The 17,093-nt window shown below is 38.2% G+C and overlaps 1 protein-coding gene across 1 annotated transcript; it reads left to right on the top strand.

The window, feature by feature from the left end:
* The first annotated feature begins 1,772 nt into the window (after window positions 1–1,772).
* LOC307162823 (uncharacterized protein) lies at window positions 1,773–16,283 on the top strand. Its single transcript, XM_079878482.1, has 2 exons — window positions 1,773–3,197; window positions 16,189–16,283. Exons 1-2 carry the CDS (start codon window positions 1,774–1,776, stop codon window positions 16,223–16,225), a joined length of 1,461 nt encoding a protein of 486 aa, XP_079734608.1. The 5' UTR covers window position 1,773; the 3' UTR covers window positions 16,226–16,283.
* The last annotated feature ends 810 nt before the right edge of the window (window positions 16,284–17,093 follow it).

Raw genomic sequence — 17,093 nt, forward strand, 5'->3', positions numbered from 1 at the left:
TGTTTGGAGCAATTTGATATATTTTTGTAATTTTTGTATATTTGTAATTTTGAAATATAACATTAAAGAGTATATTTGATGTGATGAATTGCTCTGTCATTTATCAGATTTACCAATTGTTATAATTTCAATTTGTGCTGGTTAATTATGAACAATGGGTAAAATTGGGGGGCGGGGCAGGGGCGGGGCTCCATTAGGGCTCCTCCCCTAACCACATGTGATCTCACTCCAAGCTTTTGATAAAACTTGAGAACCCTGTACATAGCCTTCAAATTGGGGGTGTAAGGATTATTTTGATGTATGGCATATGAAAATGCTCGAAAGAATGACAGCACAGCATGTAAAAATATGAAGATATACTCTGGCGGAATTGTTCTATGGCAGTTCATGAAGGGTTAAATCAACACTTTGAGCAAATATGGTGCCACTCGACAGAGTGTTAAAGTAACACTGAAGCAGTGTTAAAGTTAATTAGATAATTAAGTGATTAATTAACTGATGATTGAACATTAGTGATGAACACCTGCTGTTAACAAGCAGAATCACTGAAGGAAAGAGAAACACAAAAACTACAACTGACCACCAGCCAGAGCCTTAGGGGCTGTTAACACGACACCGTTTTCAACTAAAAACGTAAAACTTTTTGAGTGTTTTGGCTGTTCGCTTACACGACATTGCCGTTTTGTGGGCCTGAAAATGCAAACTTTTAAAAACAGGTTTCAAAGGTCAAGTTTTTGAAAATGGTCTCAGTGTAAACAACAAAAACGTGTATCTCTGAATACTATGACGTCATACACATGCATATTAGGTGTTCAGTCTATAGTGTTTCATCGCCATCTAGTGGCCTGGAAGCACAATACAGGGTTTTTAGTAGTTTTTGGAGATCTGTGTAAATGGGGATCATTTTGACAATGGTGTCGTCTGTACGCAGAAAAACTTCTCCGTTTTAAGCATATCGTTGTCGTGTAAGCATACCCTTAGATGAAATACTAAAAGAATAAGGAGGATATTCTTCTTGGCAGGAGAATAATCTTTCTTAAGATTTTTTAAAAGATTGTACTGTGATTTCGGTGGACAAACAGATCAGTTGACTGTAATATTAATCCTACTACAGTTAATTCTGAAAGCTGATCTATATATATATATATATATATATATATATATATATATATATATATATATATATATATATACACACATTAAACACAATTATAACTTGTCATAATTAATTATATTCCCATTTTGAGCTAATTTGCTGGCGTTGTGTGTGCCTCACACACACACACTACTCGAACCTTCCATAAAATAATCATTCATAAAGTTCAGAAAGGTTGAATCACGGGCTTCATCGCACAGGATATGCGCTGTGAGAAACACACTTTGCTTGATGATGCACTTGCAGTGTGTGTTCTCCCTTGCCGTTTTTTTCCTTAAAAATGCTCTATAAAGGCATAATTTATGTCGTTGGGAATGCAGATAAGTGTATCTTTATTACATTAGATAAGTGTGTCATTGATCAAATATTTTAATAGTTCTCTTGACAGAAACATGGGAGTTGTGCCTATAATGTTTTAAAAGTAATAATTGGAAGATCTATGTTCCTCATTCATGGAGATTTTCAGGGACATGCATAATTAATTTATAAAAACTCATCAAAATGATAGGAATATTTTAGGGCTCACTTTGTCCTTTAACTTTATATATCATATTTCTCTCTTTGAATTTTGATGTACTGAAAACGCAATTAAGCTTTTTTCTTTCATTTCAGACCTGATGGAAGTGAAGGAGGAGAGTGAAGAACTGAGTGAAGTGAAAGAGGAGAGTGAAGAACTGAGTGAAGTGAAGGAGGAGAGTGAAGAACTGATGAAAGTTAAGGAGGAGAGTGAAGAGGAGAGTGAAGAACTGAGTGAAGTGAAGGAGGAGAGTGAAGAACTGAGTGAAGTGAAGGAGGAGAGTGAAGAACTGAGTGAAGTGAAGGAGGAGAGTGAAGAACTGAGTGAAGTGGAGGGGAAACATCATATGAGAAAGCCTGGAGAAAAACCTTTGAGTCGCTCTTTAAAGAAAATAAGAGCAAAGAAATCTGCAACCTGCACTCAGTGTGGAAAGAGTTTCTCAAACACACGTAATCTTGAGATTCACATGAGGATCCACTCCGGAGAGAAGCCGTTCCCATGTGATCAATGTGGGAAGAGTTTCACATACAAACAAAGTCTTGAGATTCACATGAGGATCCACACTGGAGAGAAGCCGTTCTCATGTAATCAATGTGGAAAGAGTTTCACATGCAAACAAAGTCTTGAGATTCACATGAGGATCCACACTGGAGAGAAGCCGTTCTCATGTAATCAATGTGGAAAGAGTTTCACAGCCAAACATAATCTTGAGATTCACATGAGGATCCACACTGGAGAGAAGCCATTCTTATGTAATCAATGTGGAAAGAGTTTCACATCCAAACAAAATCTTGAGATTCATGTAAGAGTTCACACTGGAGAGAAGCCGTTCGCATGTGATCAGTGTGGAAAGAGTTTCACAAACAAACTTAATCTTGAGATTCACATGAGAGTTCACACTGGAGAAGAGCCGTTCACATGTGATCAATGTGGAAAGAGTTTCACAAACAAACTTAATCTTGAGCGTCACATGAGAGTTCACACTGGAGAGAAGCCGTTCTCATGTAATCAGTGTGAAAAGAGTTTCACATCCAAACAAAGTCAGGAGATTCACATGAGGATCCACACCGGAGAGAAGCTGTTCACATGTGATCAATGTGGCAAAACATTTTTTTGGGCATCAAACCTGAAGGCACACCTGACAGTTCATACGAACGAGAAGCCACATTCATGTTCTGTGTGTGGAAAGAGTTTTTCAGTTCTGCAATCTTTACATAGACATCAGAAAACTCATACTGGTGTGAGAGAGTACATGTGCTTTGAGTGTGAGAAGACTTTTACTACAGCGCAATGTTTAAAACTGCACCAGAGGATTCACACTGGAGAAAAACCTTACAAGTGTTCACACTGTGACAAGAGATTCAGTCAGTCATCAACTCTGAAAACACATGAGAGGATCCACACTGGAGAGAAGCCGCACACGTGTGATCAGTGTGGAAAGAGTTTCTCTATTAAAAGTCAGCTGAAGCGACACATGAAGATCCATGCAGTGGAGAAACCACATCACCACAGTCTGAGATCACGGTGAGTAGTTCATCTTTATACCCTGAGAAACAAAATCTCTTCTGTGTAAGTTAACCCCCTTTCACACAGAGATTACGGAAAATACACGGATAAAGTGACCCGGGATTTGATCCGGGTTCATTTGATTTTGGTTCATTCACACTGCCAGTGATTTTCCGGAATCAGTCAGTGCGTTCACACACAACCCGTAAAAATCCTGTAAAGACACGTAACATCGATGTGACATTTAATGTCTCAGCAGCGTATTAAGTTTGCTTATGAGCTGCGATTTCTCTCTTGAGAAACCACACTTGTGCATTTTTTTTCTCTGATTCGATCATAACTAGCACATTACGTACCGTTTAACTAGTTGGTGAACGCTTCCGGCCTCAGCGTCATCATTACGACACGACATTGATTACGGCTTTTGTTCACACAGTGCGCGTTCCGGAACTGAACACGACAATGTTACTAGGTCCCCAACTCGGCATCGATCCCGGCATTAATCCCAGGTCGTGTTTGCGTTCACACAGAAGGCGCTCTGGCAATTTCCCGGCAATTTCTCTTTCTGACATTTCCGATTATGGTGAAGATAAAACGTCAAACAGTATTTTCATGTTTTCTAACTGCAGTTTATGTTTTTGTATTTGCTCTGGTGCTTATCAAGAATACAGAGACGAGAAGCTTCCAGATTCTTCCTCTGTTAATGTTAGAAAGGCGTTGGAAATGATGTGATTGCTTACAGATTACGTCAAGCATGCGACATCTAGAGTTTCGTGACCAAACTAGTGATTTATAACACAAATCATCTTCATGACATTAAAATGGATCATAATTGTGCACAGCAGTTGATGACCAGATATGATGGGATTAAAATGACTATTGAGTTCATCAGTGATCTTGACTTTGAGCTTCACTTTTCATTTCACATTTGTCTCTCATTTGAAATCTCACTTGATTTAATGTTTCTTTTAGACCTGATGGATGTGAACAAGAAAGGAAAAACAGAAGCCAAAAATGTGCCTCAGTGTAAAAAACGCTTCACATGTAAATCAAGTCTGAAGATTCACATGAGAGTTCACACTGGGAAGAAGCGGCTCAGGCTTTCACTCTGAAATCACATCTGCTGCTCATTCTGAAGAAAGACCATTTAACTGTGATCAGTGCGGTAAACAGTTTCATTGGGCTTCACTGATTCACACAAAGGAGAAGATTCATTCATAATATTACAGCAGAAAAGACATGGCGGTGTGTGTTTCATTGCAGGAAGTCCTTTACTACAGAAGATGAACTGAAAGACCACAAAATTCACACTGGAAAAAACAACACCGCATCAAGAGATTCAGTCTGTCAGAAACACATGAAAGGATTCAGTGGAGATGAACACATCAGACTTTTATTGTTAATGAATTTCTATCACTCAGTTCTCTTTTATGAAGGAAAGCAGTAGTTTTAAAAAAAAATGAACTCAGTAGTGTTCTTGTGCTCTCATGGTTCAGGAGCTGAAGAAAAGACTGTAACACTTTTAACCCTCTGGAGTCTGAGCGGTTTTCTGGGCCCTGGGGGTGTTCTGACATGCTCTGACATTTGTGCTTTTTTCAGTTGCTTATAAACACATTAATGGCAAATGTGTAAATTCACTCTATATAGCACAAACAGGACTACAATAATATGTGAGCCACATGTATGTACATGTTTTCATTTTTGAGAGAATAATGTTTATGCATGGTTATTGAAAAACTAAAAACTAAAATTTCTGAAATAAGGCCACAACACACATACTAAATATGTGGCAATAAGACTTTTGACTAATGGATGTCGTTGCCTATAGTATTTTCTTCAAAATTATGTGAAAATAGTCTTGCTTTATCGTTCACATAAAACCATACATTGATGTAAAACAGGTTTTGCTTGGAAAGCCAATATGCGAGGGGGCGTGAAAGAGGAGTGGTTTACACCTTAGAATACAATGTCCCACCCACTCTGCATAATGACTCTGCATAATGAGCCATTCATTCAGGTGTGAAACTGACTGAGCCACAATGCAAGGACAAAAGATATATTTAGAAGAAGACTTATATTGACCATTTAAGATTTTGCTTACATCTATCTTGTAAATATGTTTTGCTATTTTATTAAAAAGGTTACAATTACAACAATAATTACAATTTCAACAATATTTCAAGTGTACTCTTTCTTTGTAAAAAAAATTGATTATAGGCCTACATTTTATCTATGTATTCAGTATGTAGTATTTTATATGTAGAAATTGCTAAACAAAAGCTTATTTGACGAGGCAGTATATTCTACAGTAAAAACTGTATATTTCTTAAACTTTATAAACTTTCATATTTCGCCTGACTGTAACGTTGTTTTCATGAAATATTAGGGCATATTGTTAATTTGCAGTTTAATACGTTGCTTATACAAATAGCCTACATTTTATTTCAACATATTTCAGTCGATTTTTACTCATCTCAGTATAGCAATACAGTTTGCTAAAACATCATCATTCATTCACACACACGATTTAAATTTAAACTGTCTTTGCCAGCTGTGGTAAACAGCGCGCATCTCTGCCGTTCATTAATTCATAAACAGAAACCCACGGGAAGAAATTCACCTGAGAAGGAAAAAAACTTACTAGTATTCCTCAGCTCGCTCCTCGATATACCCGCACTTCTGAGGGACATTTTCCATTATTATTATTCCTCACAGCACTGCAAGACGGTGTAAACAAGTAATGATCTGAATAAACTTGTGTTTCTCGAGCTGATATGGGGCGTTCACAGGATTGCGCGGATTGCCTCAGCCATTTGCGTTTGAATAGCGCACGCTCTCCGTGGGCGGAGTCACATTACATCTGAATCAGCTGTAATTAGGTCGACTGGAATCGCTCTCTTTTAATACAGATTTCACAAGATGAGAATATTTGTTTTTTATATAAATTACTTCATTTAAAAGAAGAGAATTCAAGCTTCATGCCTGTGTGTCTGTATGCGAGTACTGAGTATTCGCTGAGTTATGATTCATTTTCGGACGCGTTTCAGAATGGACTACACGGACAGAGAGAAGGCAGAACTCGCTTCGTGTTTATTTTTCTTTATTTGGCGAAAAGCACAACTTTGTTTTTATTGTGAGTATACACAAAAATAATACACATTTAACAGAATCGATTGATGTATGAAACTCCTATGGAAAATCAAAGTCAACAGAGTATTTATGAGTTTCTTTTACACTGATAAAAAAAAAGCGAGCTGGTATCGCCGGCGATACCGTCGACCTCAGAGGGTTAAGAGAGACATGAATCTGATATTAATTTTTAACTCTTTTATAGTTTTTCATGAGAACATCTAGTTTCTCTCCAACTTCTACTCTTCCAAGCAAATGCAAGATATACTTTCATATAGCTTTGAAACTGGACCATTTTTTTTTCTTCTCTTGAGATGCTTTGGCTCTTATAAGTAAAAATAGAGATCTGTCTCATTTGCTTTCAATTGTACTTAATGTTTGTATTTGCTTCCAAAAATGATTGATTAAACTCATTGCTCATTTTATCACCAACTCATTGTTATTGTACATTTTTATCAATATAGCTTTGAAATGCCTAATAAATTATATTTCACCACACACATGACTGACATTGAATGAGATTGCTGTCTGTCTACATTATTAATAGTTTCACCCTGATATGCAGCAGACATGTTCACAAGTCCCTAAATGCCAAGTCCAATTCAGGTCTCAAGCCTTATATCTATTTAAAACAATAGTTCTTTCGACAAGTTATTGTAATTATTAGCTGGTTGTCCTGCAACCTCAGTAAACAAAAGATACAGTTAGTCCAAAATGCCGCCGCTAGAGTTCTAACTAGATCAAGAAAATATGATCATATAACACCAATTTTATCATCACTACATTGGTTACCTATAAAGTTCCGTATTAATTACAAGGTATTGCTACTGACTTATAAAGCCCTAAACGGCTTAGCTCCAGTCTATTTAACCGATCTTCTATCGCCCATAATCCATCGCGCTCTCTAAGATCACTAAATTCGAGGCTTTTGGTCATACCTAGGATATCCAGATCCACCAAAGGAGGGAGAGCATTTTCACATTTAGCTCCAAAACTCTGGAATAGTCTTCCTGATACTGTTCGTTGCTCAGACTCGCTCTCCCAGTTTAAAACTAGATTAAAGACGCATCTCTTCAGCCAGGCATTCATATAATACTTTTAATCTTACAGTTAAATCCGACCTCTAGTTCATAAACGTCAGAGGAGAACTGGCCCCCGACTGAGCCTGGGTTCTCCCAAGGTTTTTTTTTTTCTCCATTAGGTCACCTGCTGGAGTTTTTCCGTTCCTTGCCACTGTTGCCTTTGGCTTGCTCAGTTGGGGATATTTGGGGATATTTAATTTAATTAATCAATCAACGATACTATTGATCAGCATTACCAAACGTGGACGTTCCACTAGAAACAAACATTGATGTATTGTTTTAATTTAATACTGTGAAGCTGCTTTGATACAACCTATGTTGTGAAAAGCGCTATATAAATAAACTTGACTTGACTTGACTTAATTAACAGTGTCGTTAACAGCCTGAGGGCCCTCCAAAAGGTGCGATGGAAGATGGGCCCACAAGGACGGATCAAGAGGTAACGACAGGATAGAATAACGACAATGATAAAATCCTCCGGAAGTGTGCTTGCGGATGGGAGAAGGTGACGTCAATCAGGGGGCTGCATATCCATCAAGGGAAGATGAAGAGTACGAAGCAGGCAGACCAGCAACCTCGCACAGCTCAGGAAGCAGGTCAGACTCCAGGGTTCAGAAGCCAGGAGTGAAACCAAAGTGCTGCAGGATCCACTGGTGCTGAGTCTCCTGAAGTGGCAGAAGGAAACTCCTTGATAGAGAAGGTACCACGCGAACACGAGGACACCAGCCCACCAGAGACAAAACCGGTAACAAAGCAACCAGGTAGGCGCGACAAGATCAAATGGCCAAAAGCGAATGACCGGGTGGCGTGGCAGAGTCTGGATGCTGACGTAAGCCAATTGTTGGAGCTGCCGTTGAGAGGGAGCATCGAGATCAAACTGAACATCGTTGGGGACATCATCTTTGAGGCATGCAGAGAGAGGTTTGGCGAGGTCAGTAGGAAAGAGCCCATAGCCCCAGCCAAAGGAAGAAGAGAGAGAGAGATCGAACAGTCCAGGAAAGAAAGGCACCAGCTCCGTCCGAACTGGAGAAAGGCTGCATCTCAGGAGAAGGCAGGCCTGAAGGAGCTGTGGGACGAGGTCAGACAAAGCCTCGCCAGGTTGAGAAGAGTGTAGAGGATTAGAAGGAGGAGGAAGAGAAGAGAGAAAGAGAGAACCAACCTTTTCAGAGATCCCTTCAAGAATGCCTGGCAGTTGTTTGACAAGAAGAGAAGTGGCAAGTTCTGTAAGGAGGAGCTGGAGCAATACATCTAGAGCCAGTACAGTGACGACAAACGAACATCACAGCTTGGTTCTCCAGGGTATGTACCACGCCCAGCCCCCCCAACTTTACCGTTCGACAGTTCTCCACCTAAGCTGCGAGAGGTGGAGGAGGTAATCAAGAAGGTCAGCATCAGCCCCAGGGCGAATAGGCTCTGCGGAAGCTAATGAAAACAGCTTGGAGGAAGCAGCAAGTTCCAGCAGAGTGGCAGAAAGCCATCGGTGTATTCATCCCCAAGGAGCAGAACTCCCAGACCATCAGCCAGTTCAGAAGCATTGCCTTGTTGAAAGTAGAGGGAAAGATTTTCTTCTCCGTTCTGGCAAAGAGAATGACCAACTTTCTCATGGAAAATGGGTACATCGATACAGGCTGCCAAACGGCAGGAATCCCCGGCTTTCCAGGGTGCATTGAGCACTCTTCTCTGATATGGGATCAGATCCAGCGTGCAAAGAGAGAGAAAAGCGATGTGCATGTGGTTTGGTTGGACCTGGTCAACGCATATGGCTTGGTTCCACACAGGTTGATTGACTTCGCCTTGAAGTTTTTCCATGTCTCGGGTTGTGTAAAGAAATTCGGTCCCACTTTATATTAAGTGGCGTTAAGTACTATGTACTTACATCAAAAAATAAGTACAATGTACTTATTGTGTTCATGTTGTATTGTAAAACACTTTTGCTGCTATTGAGGTGTGATATGGGTAAGGTTAGGGACAGGTGTGGTGGATTGGGTAGGTTTAAGGTGTAAGGGAAGGGTCAACTGTGTAATTACAAATGTAATTACATAAATTAATTACAGCTGTAATTACATGCAGGAATTTTTAAAATGTAAGTACAATGTAAAAACATGTAGTTACACAATAAGTACATTGTATCAAATGATTAATTTCAATGTAAGTACATGTAAGTACATAGTACTTAAAGCCACTTAATATAAAGTGGGACCAGAAATTCATAGCCAGATACTTCAGCAGCCTGCATATGTTTCACGCTAGAGGGCTACATGACGGGATGGCAGCAGTTAGAACGTGGAATTGCGATGGGATGTGCCATCTCCCCCATCCTGTTTGTGATGGCTTTTGAGGTAATCCTCCTAGGGGCTAGGCAGGTGGTTGGAGGTATCAAATTACCATCGGACGTGAGGCTGCCACCCCTGAGGAGCTATATGGACGATGTGACAAGCAAAAGGCTCTGTAAGCCCGTCTATTGGTCCAAAGAGGGTTTCCAATTATATGGGGAAGGTTTCTCTGCGTATTACTTGCCTTTCCCTTTTTGCAACACAACAAGATTAAATGCAATATATTTCCTCTCATGTATTGACTCGTTATTTCATTTGACTCCATAAATGAAAAAGATTTTAATGATGTCTGGACATCATTAAAAGTGAACGAATATTTGATTATTATTTTAAACTCTAATTATATTTTACCCGCTTAGATCTGGAAACTATATCACTCTGAGGTCCTTCTTTCTCGCAAGGTCTCACGACACAATCGCGTCAGTTCCAGTCATCAAAACAGAGGTAATTTGGGTAATTTAGGTAATTTGCTAAATATCTGGGATTTGCCGTATTCACACATACACAATCAAACATACTTGAATAGCCCCCTTGGAATGATACACTCAAAAAAAAAATTGTGTCTAAACATAAGATTTATGTATTTGAATTGCATGTAAAATTTCCATGCATTTGGATTACATAGTTTTAACATAAACCAATCAATAATCTGAATGTGATTCATATTTTTAAGTCATATATAAATGAAACAGATAAGATTTATGTAATTGTATTAATAAACTGAATGTGATTTATATTTGTCAGTCATACGTAAATGAAACAGGTAAGATTTATGTAATAGTACACAGAAAAACGCCCATGTTAAATTAACACTGCTCAGTGTTCATATGTGTGCACACTACAGAGTTAAAGCGGTGTTGAAGTTAATGAGATAATTAAGTGATGATTGAGCATTAATTATGAACACCTGCTGTTAACAAGCAGAATCACTGAAGGAAAGAGAAACACAAGAACTACAACTGACTTCAGCTACAGCCTCAGATGAAATCGACTGAAGAGAAAAGAAGACATTAAATCTGTGAAGATCTCAGCAGAGGAGGATTAAACAACTCAAACAGCATTACCAGCTTCACTTATTACTAACCAGACTGACTTTATTTCATTTCCGTTTGAATGAAAACAATAGGTGTATTTTAAAGTCACCATGATGGTGGTTAGCATTTGCTTTAGTTGGACTCTTGACCCTTGACTCTTTAATGTAATTTTTTTTCTGGCTGCTATAATTATGTGTTTATAAAACACATTTGTTTTGGCGAAAAAGCCAAGAGAAAATGAGATCAGGTGATGTTGGCTGTTTGTTGATGAAGGTAAATTCATCATATTGTGGCCTGAATCACTTATCTTTTTCAGTGTCTAATGCTTTGATTATTGGGCTTATGTGATTTTGTTTTATTTATTATAGTAGCTGTGTGACCTGACAGCATTAGATCCAACAGTTAATCAAATAATATAAAGAAATGAAAAACATTTAGTGCATTAAACTTTCTCTTCTACATTATTACTTAGACATAAAGAATCAGTGTATGACTCTCAACAATGGTGACAATCAGTGAAATGCTTCATGCTGCAGTGTATACTGGGTACCACCAATCAAAACTCACCCATATCTCCCAGCATGCATTGCGGCATTAATAAATTATGCATCAGGATTTTTTGTCGCTTTTGTCACCATTGTTGAGATTCATATGCTGTTTCTTGATGTCTGTGTGAGTCTAAGTAATGCCATAGATGAAAGGTTTTTGTGCACTAACTATTAAAAAAAAAAAAAAGTATATTGTTTGATAAACAACACTGTTAGATTTCATGCTGTAAAATCAAATGGCTTCTGTTATGAATAAAACAATATTAAAAAAAACACAAGTCCTATATAATCAAAGCATTAGATACTGAACAAGATCAGTGAATCAGGCAATTACATGATGATGACTTTGTCGTCATCATCATCATCAATAAACAGCCAACATCACCTGATCTCTTTTTCTCTTGGCTTTTTTGCTGCAATAAACGTGTTTTATAAACACATAATTATAGCAGCCAGAGAAATTTTTTACTAAAGAGTCAAGGGTCAAGAGTCCAACTAAAGCAAATGCTAACCACCATCATGGTGACTTTAAAATACACCTATTGTTTTCATTCAAACGGAAATGAAATAAAGTCAGTCTGGTTAGTAATAAGTGAAGCTGGTAATGCTGTTTGAGTTGTTTAATCCTCCTCTGCTGAGATCTTCACAGATTTAATGTCTTCTTTTCTCTTCAGTTGATTTCATCTAAGACTGTGGATGAAGTCAGTTGTAGTTCTTGTGTTTCTCTTTCCTTCAGTGATTCTGCTTGTTAACAGCAGGTGTTCATAATTAATGCTCAATCATCAGTTAATTATCTCATTAACTTCAACACCGCTTTAACTCTGTAGTGTGCACACATATGAACACTGAGCAGTGTTAATTTAACATGGGCGTTTTTCTGTGTACTGTTACATAAATCTTACCTGTTTCATTTACGTATGACTGACAAATATAAATCACATTCAGTTTATTAATACAATTACATAAATCTTATCTGTTTCATTTATATATGACTTAAAAATATGAATCGCATTCAGATTATTGATTGGTTTATGTTAAAACTATGTAATCCAAATGCATGGAAATTTTACATGCAATTCAAATACATAAATCTTATGTTTAGACACAATTTTTTTTTTGAGTGTAGACACTGGGCAAATCATGAGCCGCTTGCTCAAAACCACGCCCATAGCGGTAAACTTGAGGAATGCCCATCAACGTACAAATGAGGGGAGGCGTCGCGACACCACGCTTCAGGCGTGTTGCAAAAGTGGATCCGTACCGTAACCTGTTAACATGTGAGCCGAAATAAAAACGGACACGCCACACAGCTGACAGGCTCACACCACGCAGCCAGTGTGTAGCCGGCCTTAGATCTCTTTGAATGGCTCTCAGACACTGTTTTGCAAGCATATAGTGGTTAAAGTGTGTAAAACGTTTTTAACTTGGCAAAGCTGACTACTGGCTGACTGTTGACGCCCTCTTTCACCACAAGCTGTATAGTGTATATCTGCCAGTCTGAGGCCTTTCATCATGTGCGCAACACTCTGTCTTGGTGGACGTCCCAATCATTCAGCATGCTAAGGAAAATCTCCCTGACATCTCCCAAACTCTGAATCAACATGTACCAATGCTACATTTTCTAAATATCATAATCATTTAAATTATTGCATTCTTTACATTAATACATTTTTAGCTAGCTGTGACTTTGTATATGTACATTTCTGAAATACTTAGTCAGTTAGCTCTGATAACAGAACACTCTAAATTGTGACTACCTGTTTCCTTTGTCAGTTACTGTCTATAAAATGACATATTAGGCTCATTAGTGATTCAGTTTCTCCAGACCAACAGTCTGTGGTGAAGGACAAATAGGGGCCAGCATTCTCTGATACAATTAGTGTCTTAATTCACTGTCCAGCATGGCAGAGTGGTAGTATTTCTCACTTTGATGGTATATCTGGGTTCTGTTGTTGTCAGCAAACGCTGGAAGACAATATCTGAAACTACTGTAAAGGACTGGTCGTCTGTATAATTTTTTTGGATCGGGGATCAAAATTCTTCGAGAATCAAGCATCTGTACTACAGTGGGCTGAAGTAAGTTGGCTGCTGCTGCATTTCTTTCTCCTTCTGCGTGTCTTAATAAGCTTGGAGGTGGTGGGCTTTCAGATGATTCCACATGTTTGTAGTCTTTAGTCTTTCCTTTCTCTGCTCCCATGCTCAGCAATTTCTGGCAGATATTGCACTTGGCCTTCCCTGATGTTGGTTGAGTGAAATACTACCACACTGGGTTTGATATACATAAATATAGGCTTGTGATATGCATGGAATAATCTAATATGTTTTGGGGAAAAACAGGTGATTGAGAGAATTTGAGTAAATGTTTATTGCAAGGGTTCAAGATAGTAATACTTGTAGTAGCGTAATACATAGTAACAATACATGGCTCAACTTTTTATCACCTTCTCAAAACTAGTCTACGTCATCTGGTTCTGAGCCTTTATTCATGGGAATGATAATATATTCATACTCATACATTGTATTAACCCAGAATACTGTCATTTGTACTTGATGGCTGCTCTGTCAAGTCCTCGTCGTCGGTTAGGAACCTGGGGGTGCTCTTTGATACCAATCTTTCATTTGAAAGTCACGTTTCTAGCATCTGTAAAACCGCATTCTTCCATCTTATAAATATATCTAAATTACGTCATATGCTCTCATTGACAAATGCGGAACAATTAGTTAATGCGTTCATGACCTCAAGGCTGGATTATTGTAATGATATTATGAGTGGTTGCCCTGCATGCTTAATAAACAAATTACAGTTGGTCCAAAACGCAGCAGCTCGAGTTCTTACCAGAACCAGGAAGTATGACCATATTAGCCTGGTTCTTTCAACACTGCACTGGCTCCCTATTAAACATTGTATAAATTTTAAAATATTGCTTCGGGGACACTTCCTATAACACCTGATGTACTTGTTACATCATAAGAAGAATGGCATCTACGCTAATGTTAGTCTTTCTCTTTATTCCGAGGTTTACTGAAGTCAGTCGGATCCAGGCCGTATCCAGATCTGATGAAGGACCTGTGTCTGGACACAATGACAACGCAGTCCTGAAGTGTCAACCTGACCCATCCATGATGCATCCCTGAAGTGCCAGCCTCCTCAGCCCTGTGAAGGCCTCATCGACACGACAGCCATCAGCACTGATCCTCAACAAACTCGTCTACATACCGGCGTAACTCCGACTTCCAATCAGATGGAACTGGATAAATATTCGGAATATTCTGATCCAATCTGACTTCTGACCTGTAATGCTGCCTGAATCATAATCATACACTGTTCGCTCGTTGGCCAGAGGAGAACTGGCCCCCGACTGAGCCTGGGAGTTTTGGTTTCTTGCCACTGTTGCCTTGGCTTTTAGCTTGCTTAGTTGGGGACATTTAATATCCAACAATATTATTGATCTCCCTCACTTAAGGTGAACAATGATGCAATTTTCTTCTAGAAACAAACTTTGTTGTATTATTTTCATGTTATTACTGTGAAGCTGCTTTGATGCAATCTGTATTTTAAAAAGCGCTATATAAATAAAGGTGACTTGAATTGACTTATTCTTTTATTCATGAGAACAGAATAAATAAAAAAAAAATGTCATTTGTAAATGGCATTTTAAATAGCAAATCGCAAATTGTAACCAGAAAATCACAATTATATTTTTCTCCAAATCATGCAGCCCTACTTTTAACCCAATCGCTGTGCTGTATTACGAATGAGATTGCATTACAGCGGAGGATTCAAAACATTCAGAGCACGCATGAGAGCTGTTTCTGCCACGATGAGTTTAACAACGCTCGACGCGTGGATCATATTCATATACCCACCAGAGCGAACGCGTTTCAAGTTTTTATGGACATACTTCATATGCTCTAGTGCTCTAAACATGAACCAGCACCGTGTATGCACACATATTTAATCATGTCTTCTTCAAATTAAACATATGTGCAAATAAAGACACTGATACATACAGCTGTCCACTGGCCACGAGCGATGACATTGTGGAGGCTATGTCGGACCCACAGACAAATAAGGAAAATTAACGTGCACGTTTTAGCCAGAAGTTTCGTCTGAATCGCACGTGTTTCTACTTTCACATGCAAATTACTTGTTGCACTTATGATAAGTATGGTCAGCATCAATTCTAGTAGGCTACAAGTTAGCTAATTAGGCTTTCGAAACGTCTGTTTTCCCCTGCCATTGTGTGTGAACAGGTGAGTTTCTCCGTCTCACACGCACACTCAAGAAGAGAAATCCTCTGGTACAGAAACAGAATTGATATGAGATGATCTGCTGAAGATCCTTTATTTCATGACAATAGTTCCTGTTTTCACCTCATTTATTATGCTGATGTCTTCAGATCTCCTGTAAATTGACACTTAAAACTCATTTCATTGATGTCAACAGACTGAGGGTTATTGTTGCTTACACTGTTGCAAACACTGTATTTAAGGATCATAGTGCAGCCCAAAAATACTATTAATTGTAATCTTAAATCTTTATAATTTGCCACTATCCTTCAAACCACTAGGTTTTACCCATTTGTCAGCAAGAAGATTTTAATAATTTAAAATATAATGAAATTTTGTATGAGCTTATATATTTTATTAAGTACAGGTCAAAAAAAAGGTTTTTTTTTTTTTTTTTTTTTTTTTCACATAAATATTTCTGTTACGCTGAATGACGATGGGACATTATTTCACCTACAGTATATTTTTACATTTTATTTTCACAAAAGTTTTTAACATTAAAATAGACATTTTCATTTAATGGGTTTTCTATGTATGTAATCACTTTTGTCAATTTTATTTGATGCATATTTTGCATTTTTTTATTTTCGCAGATCAGCTCCTCTGATCAGTCTGCAGTTCAGTCAGTGAAGCTCCTCCCACAACAGGCACATCATCAGTGAAGCTCCTCCCACATCACTCCCATCAGGTGTGTTCGACATTAGGATTCCTTATTCGTGCCTTATTTCAGTCTATCAGCAATTAGCATTTGAATGAAAAAGACGTAGCTGAGGGAGCCCAGAAAACAGCAGCTCGAATTTATTAACCATTATTTCAGAATATATAAGAATATGAGGGGAGTATAACAGAGTTGGCAAATGAGAACATACATTACATCATATGGAATACATTGTATAACAAATCCATATGTGGTCAGTTTCCGGCTATTCCACCACACATACATATGACTCCAGAAAGACCCTTCCAATATAAAGTATAGGGAATGGAAGTCCCGTCCTCCATTGAAACACAGAGGTCCTTCCTAATGAACAACAGATATTGCCAGTACATTCCTACAGAACAAAGAAAGCCTACTGCATAGACTATATGCTGAGACTGTATGCTGAGACGCTGAAATTAGATATTAGATATTCTAACAATGGCCCCTTTGATAAGGTAATTTACCATATAATATAATTACCATATCAATATCATACTCAGCATGTCTATTCTTGTACAATAATACATGAAATCACATTCTTTACCATTTTCATCGAAGCATATTGAGAAGATACAAAATTATTCATAGCACAATGAATCAAATAAATCTTAATAAATGGAATACTACAACAAATAATAAATGAAAGGATTAACATTATTACCCCTATGGGGATCTGTTTCCAACCTGTGAGCCAATCTACAAACCCACTTCTGTCACTCACATCTTTTTCCTGCAATTCTTGACCAATTCTCGTCATGTTGTTTATACCTTCACTAATCAAGTGTCCATCGGAATCAT

Source organism: Squalius cephalus, assembly GCF_949319135.1.
Source record: "Squalius cephalus genome assembly, chromosome: 1".
In the NCBI taxonomy this organism is placed as follows: domain Eukaryota; kingdom Metazoa; phylum Chordata; class Actinopteri; order Cypriniformes; family Leuciscidae; genus Squalius; species Squalius cephalus.

Bases quoted from the DNA above. Each gene is read 5' to 3' on its own strand.
- LOC307162823 (XM_079878482.1), top strand. From the start codon at position 1,774: ATGGAAGTGAAGGAGGAGAGTGAAGAACTGAGTGAAGTGAAAGAGGAG. The intron at 3,198-16,188 runs GTGAGTAGTTCA...TTATTTTCGCAG, and splicing joins CACCACAGTCTGAGATCACG to ATCAGCTCCTCTGATCAGTC.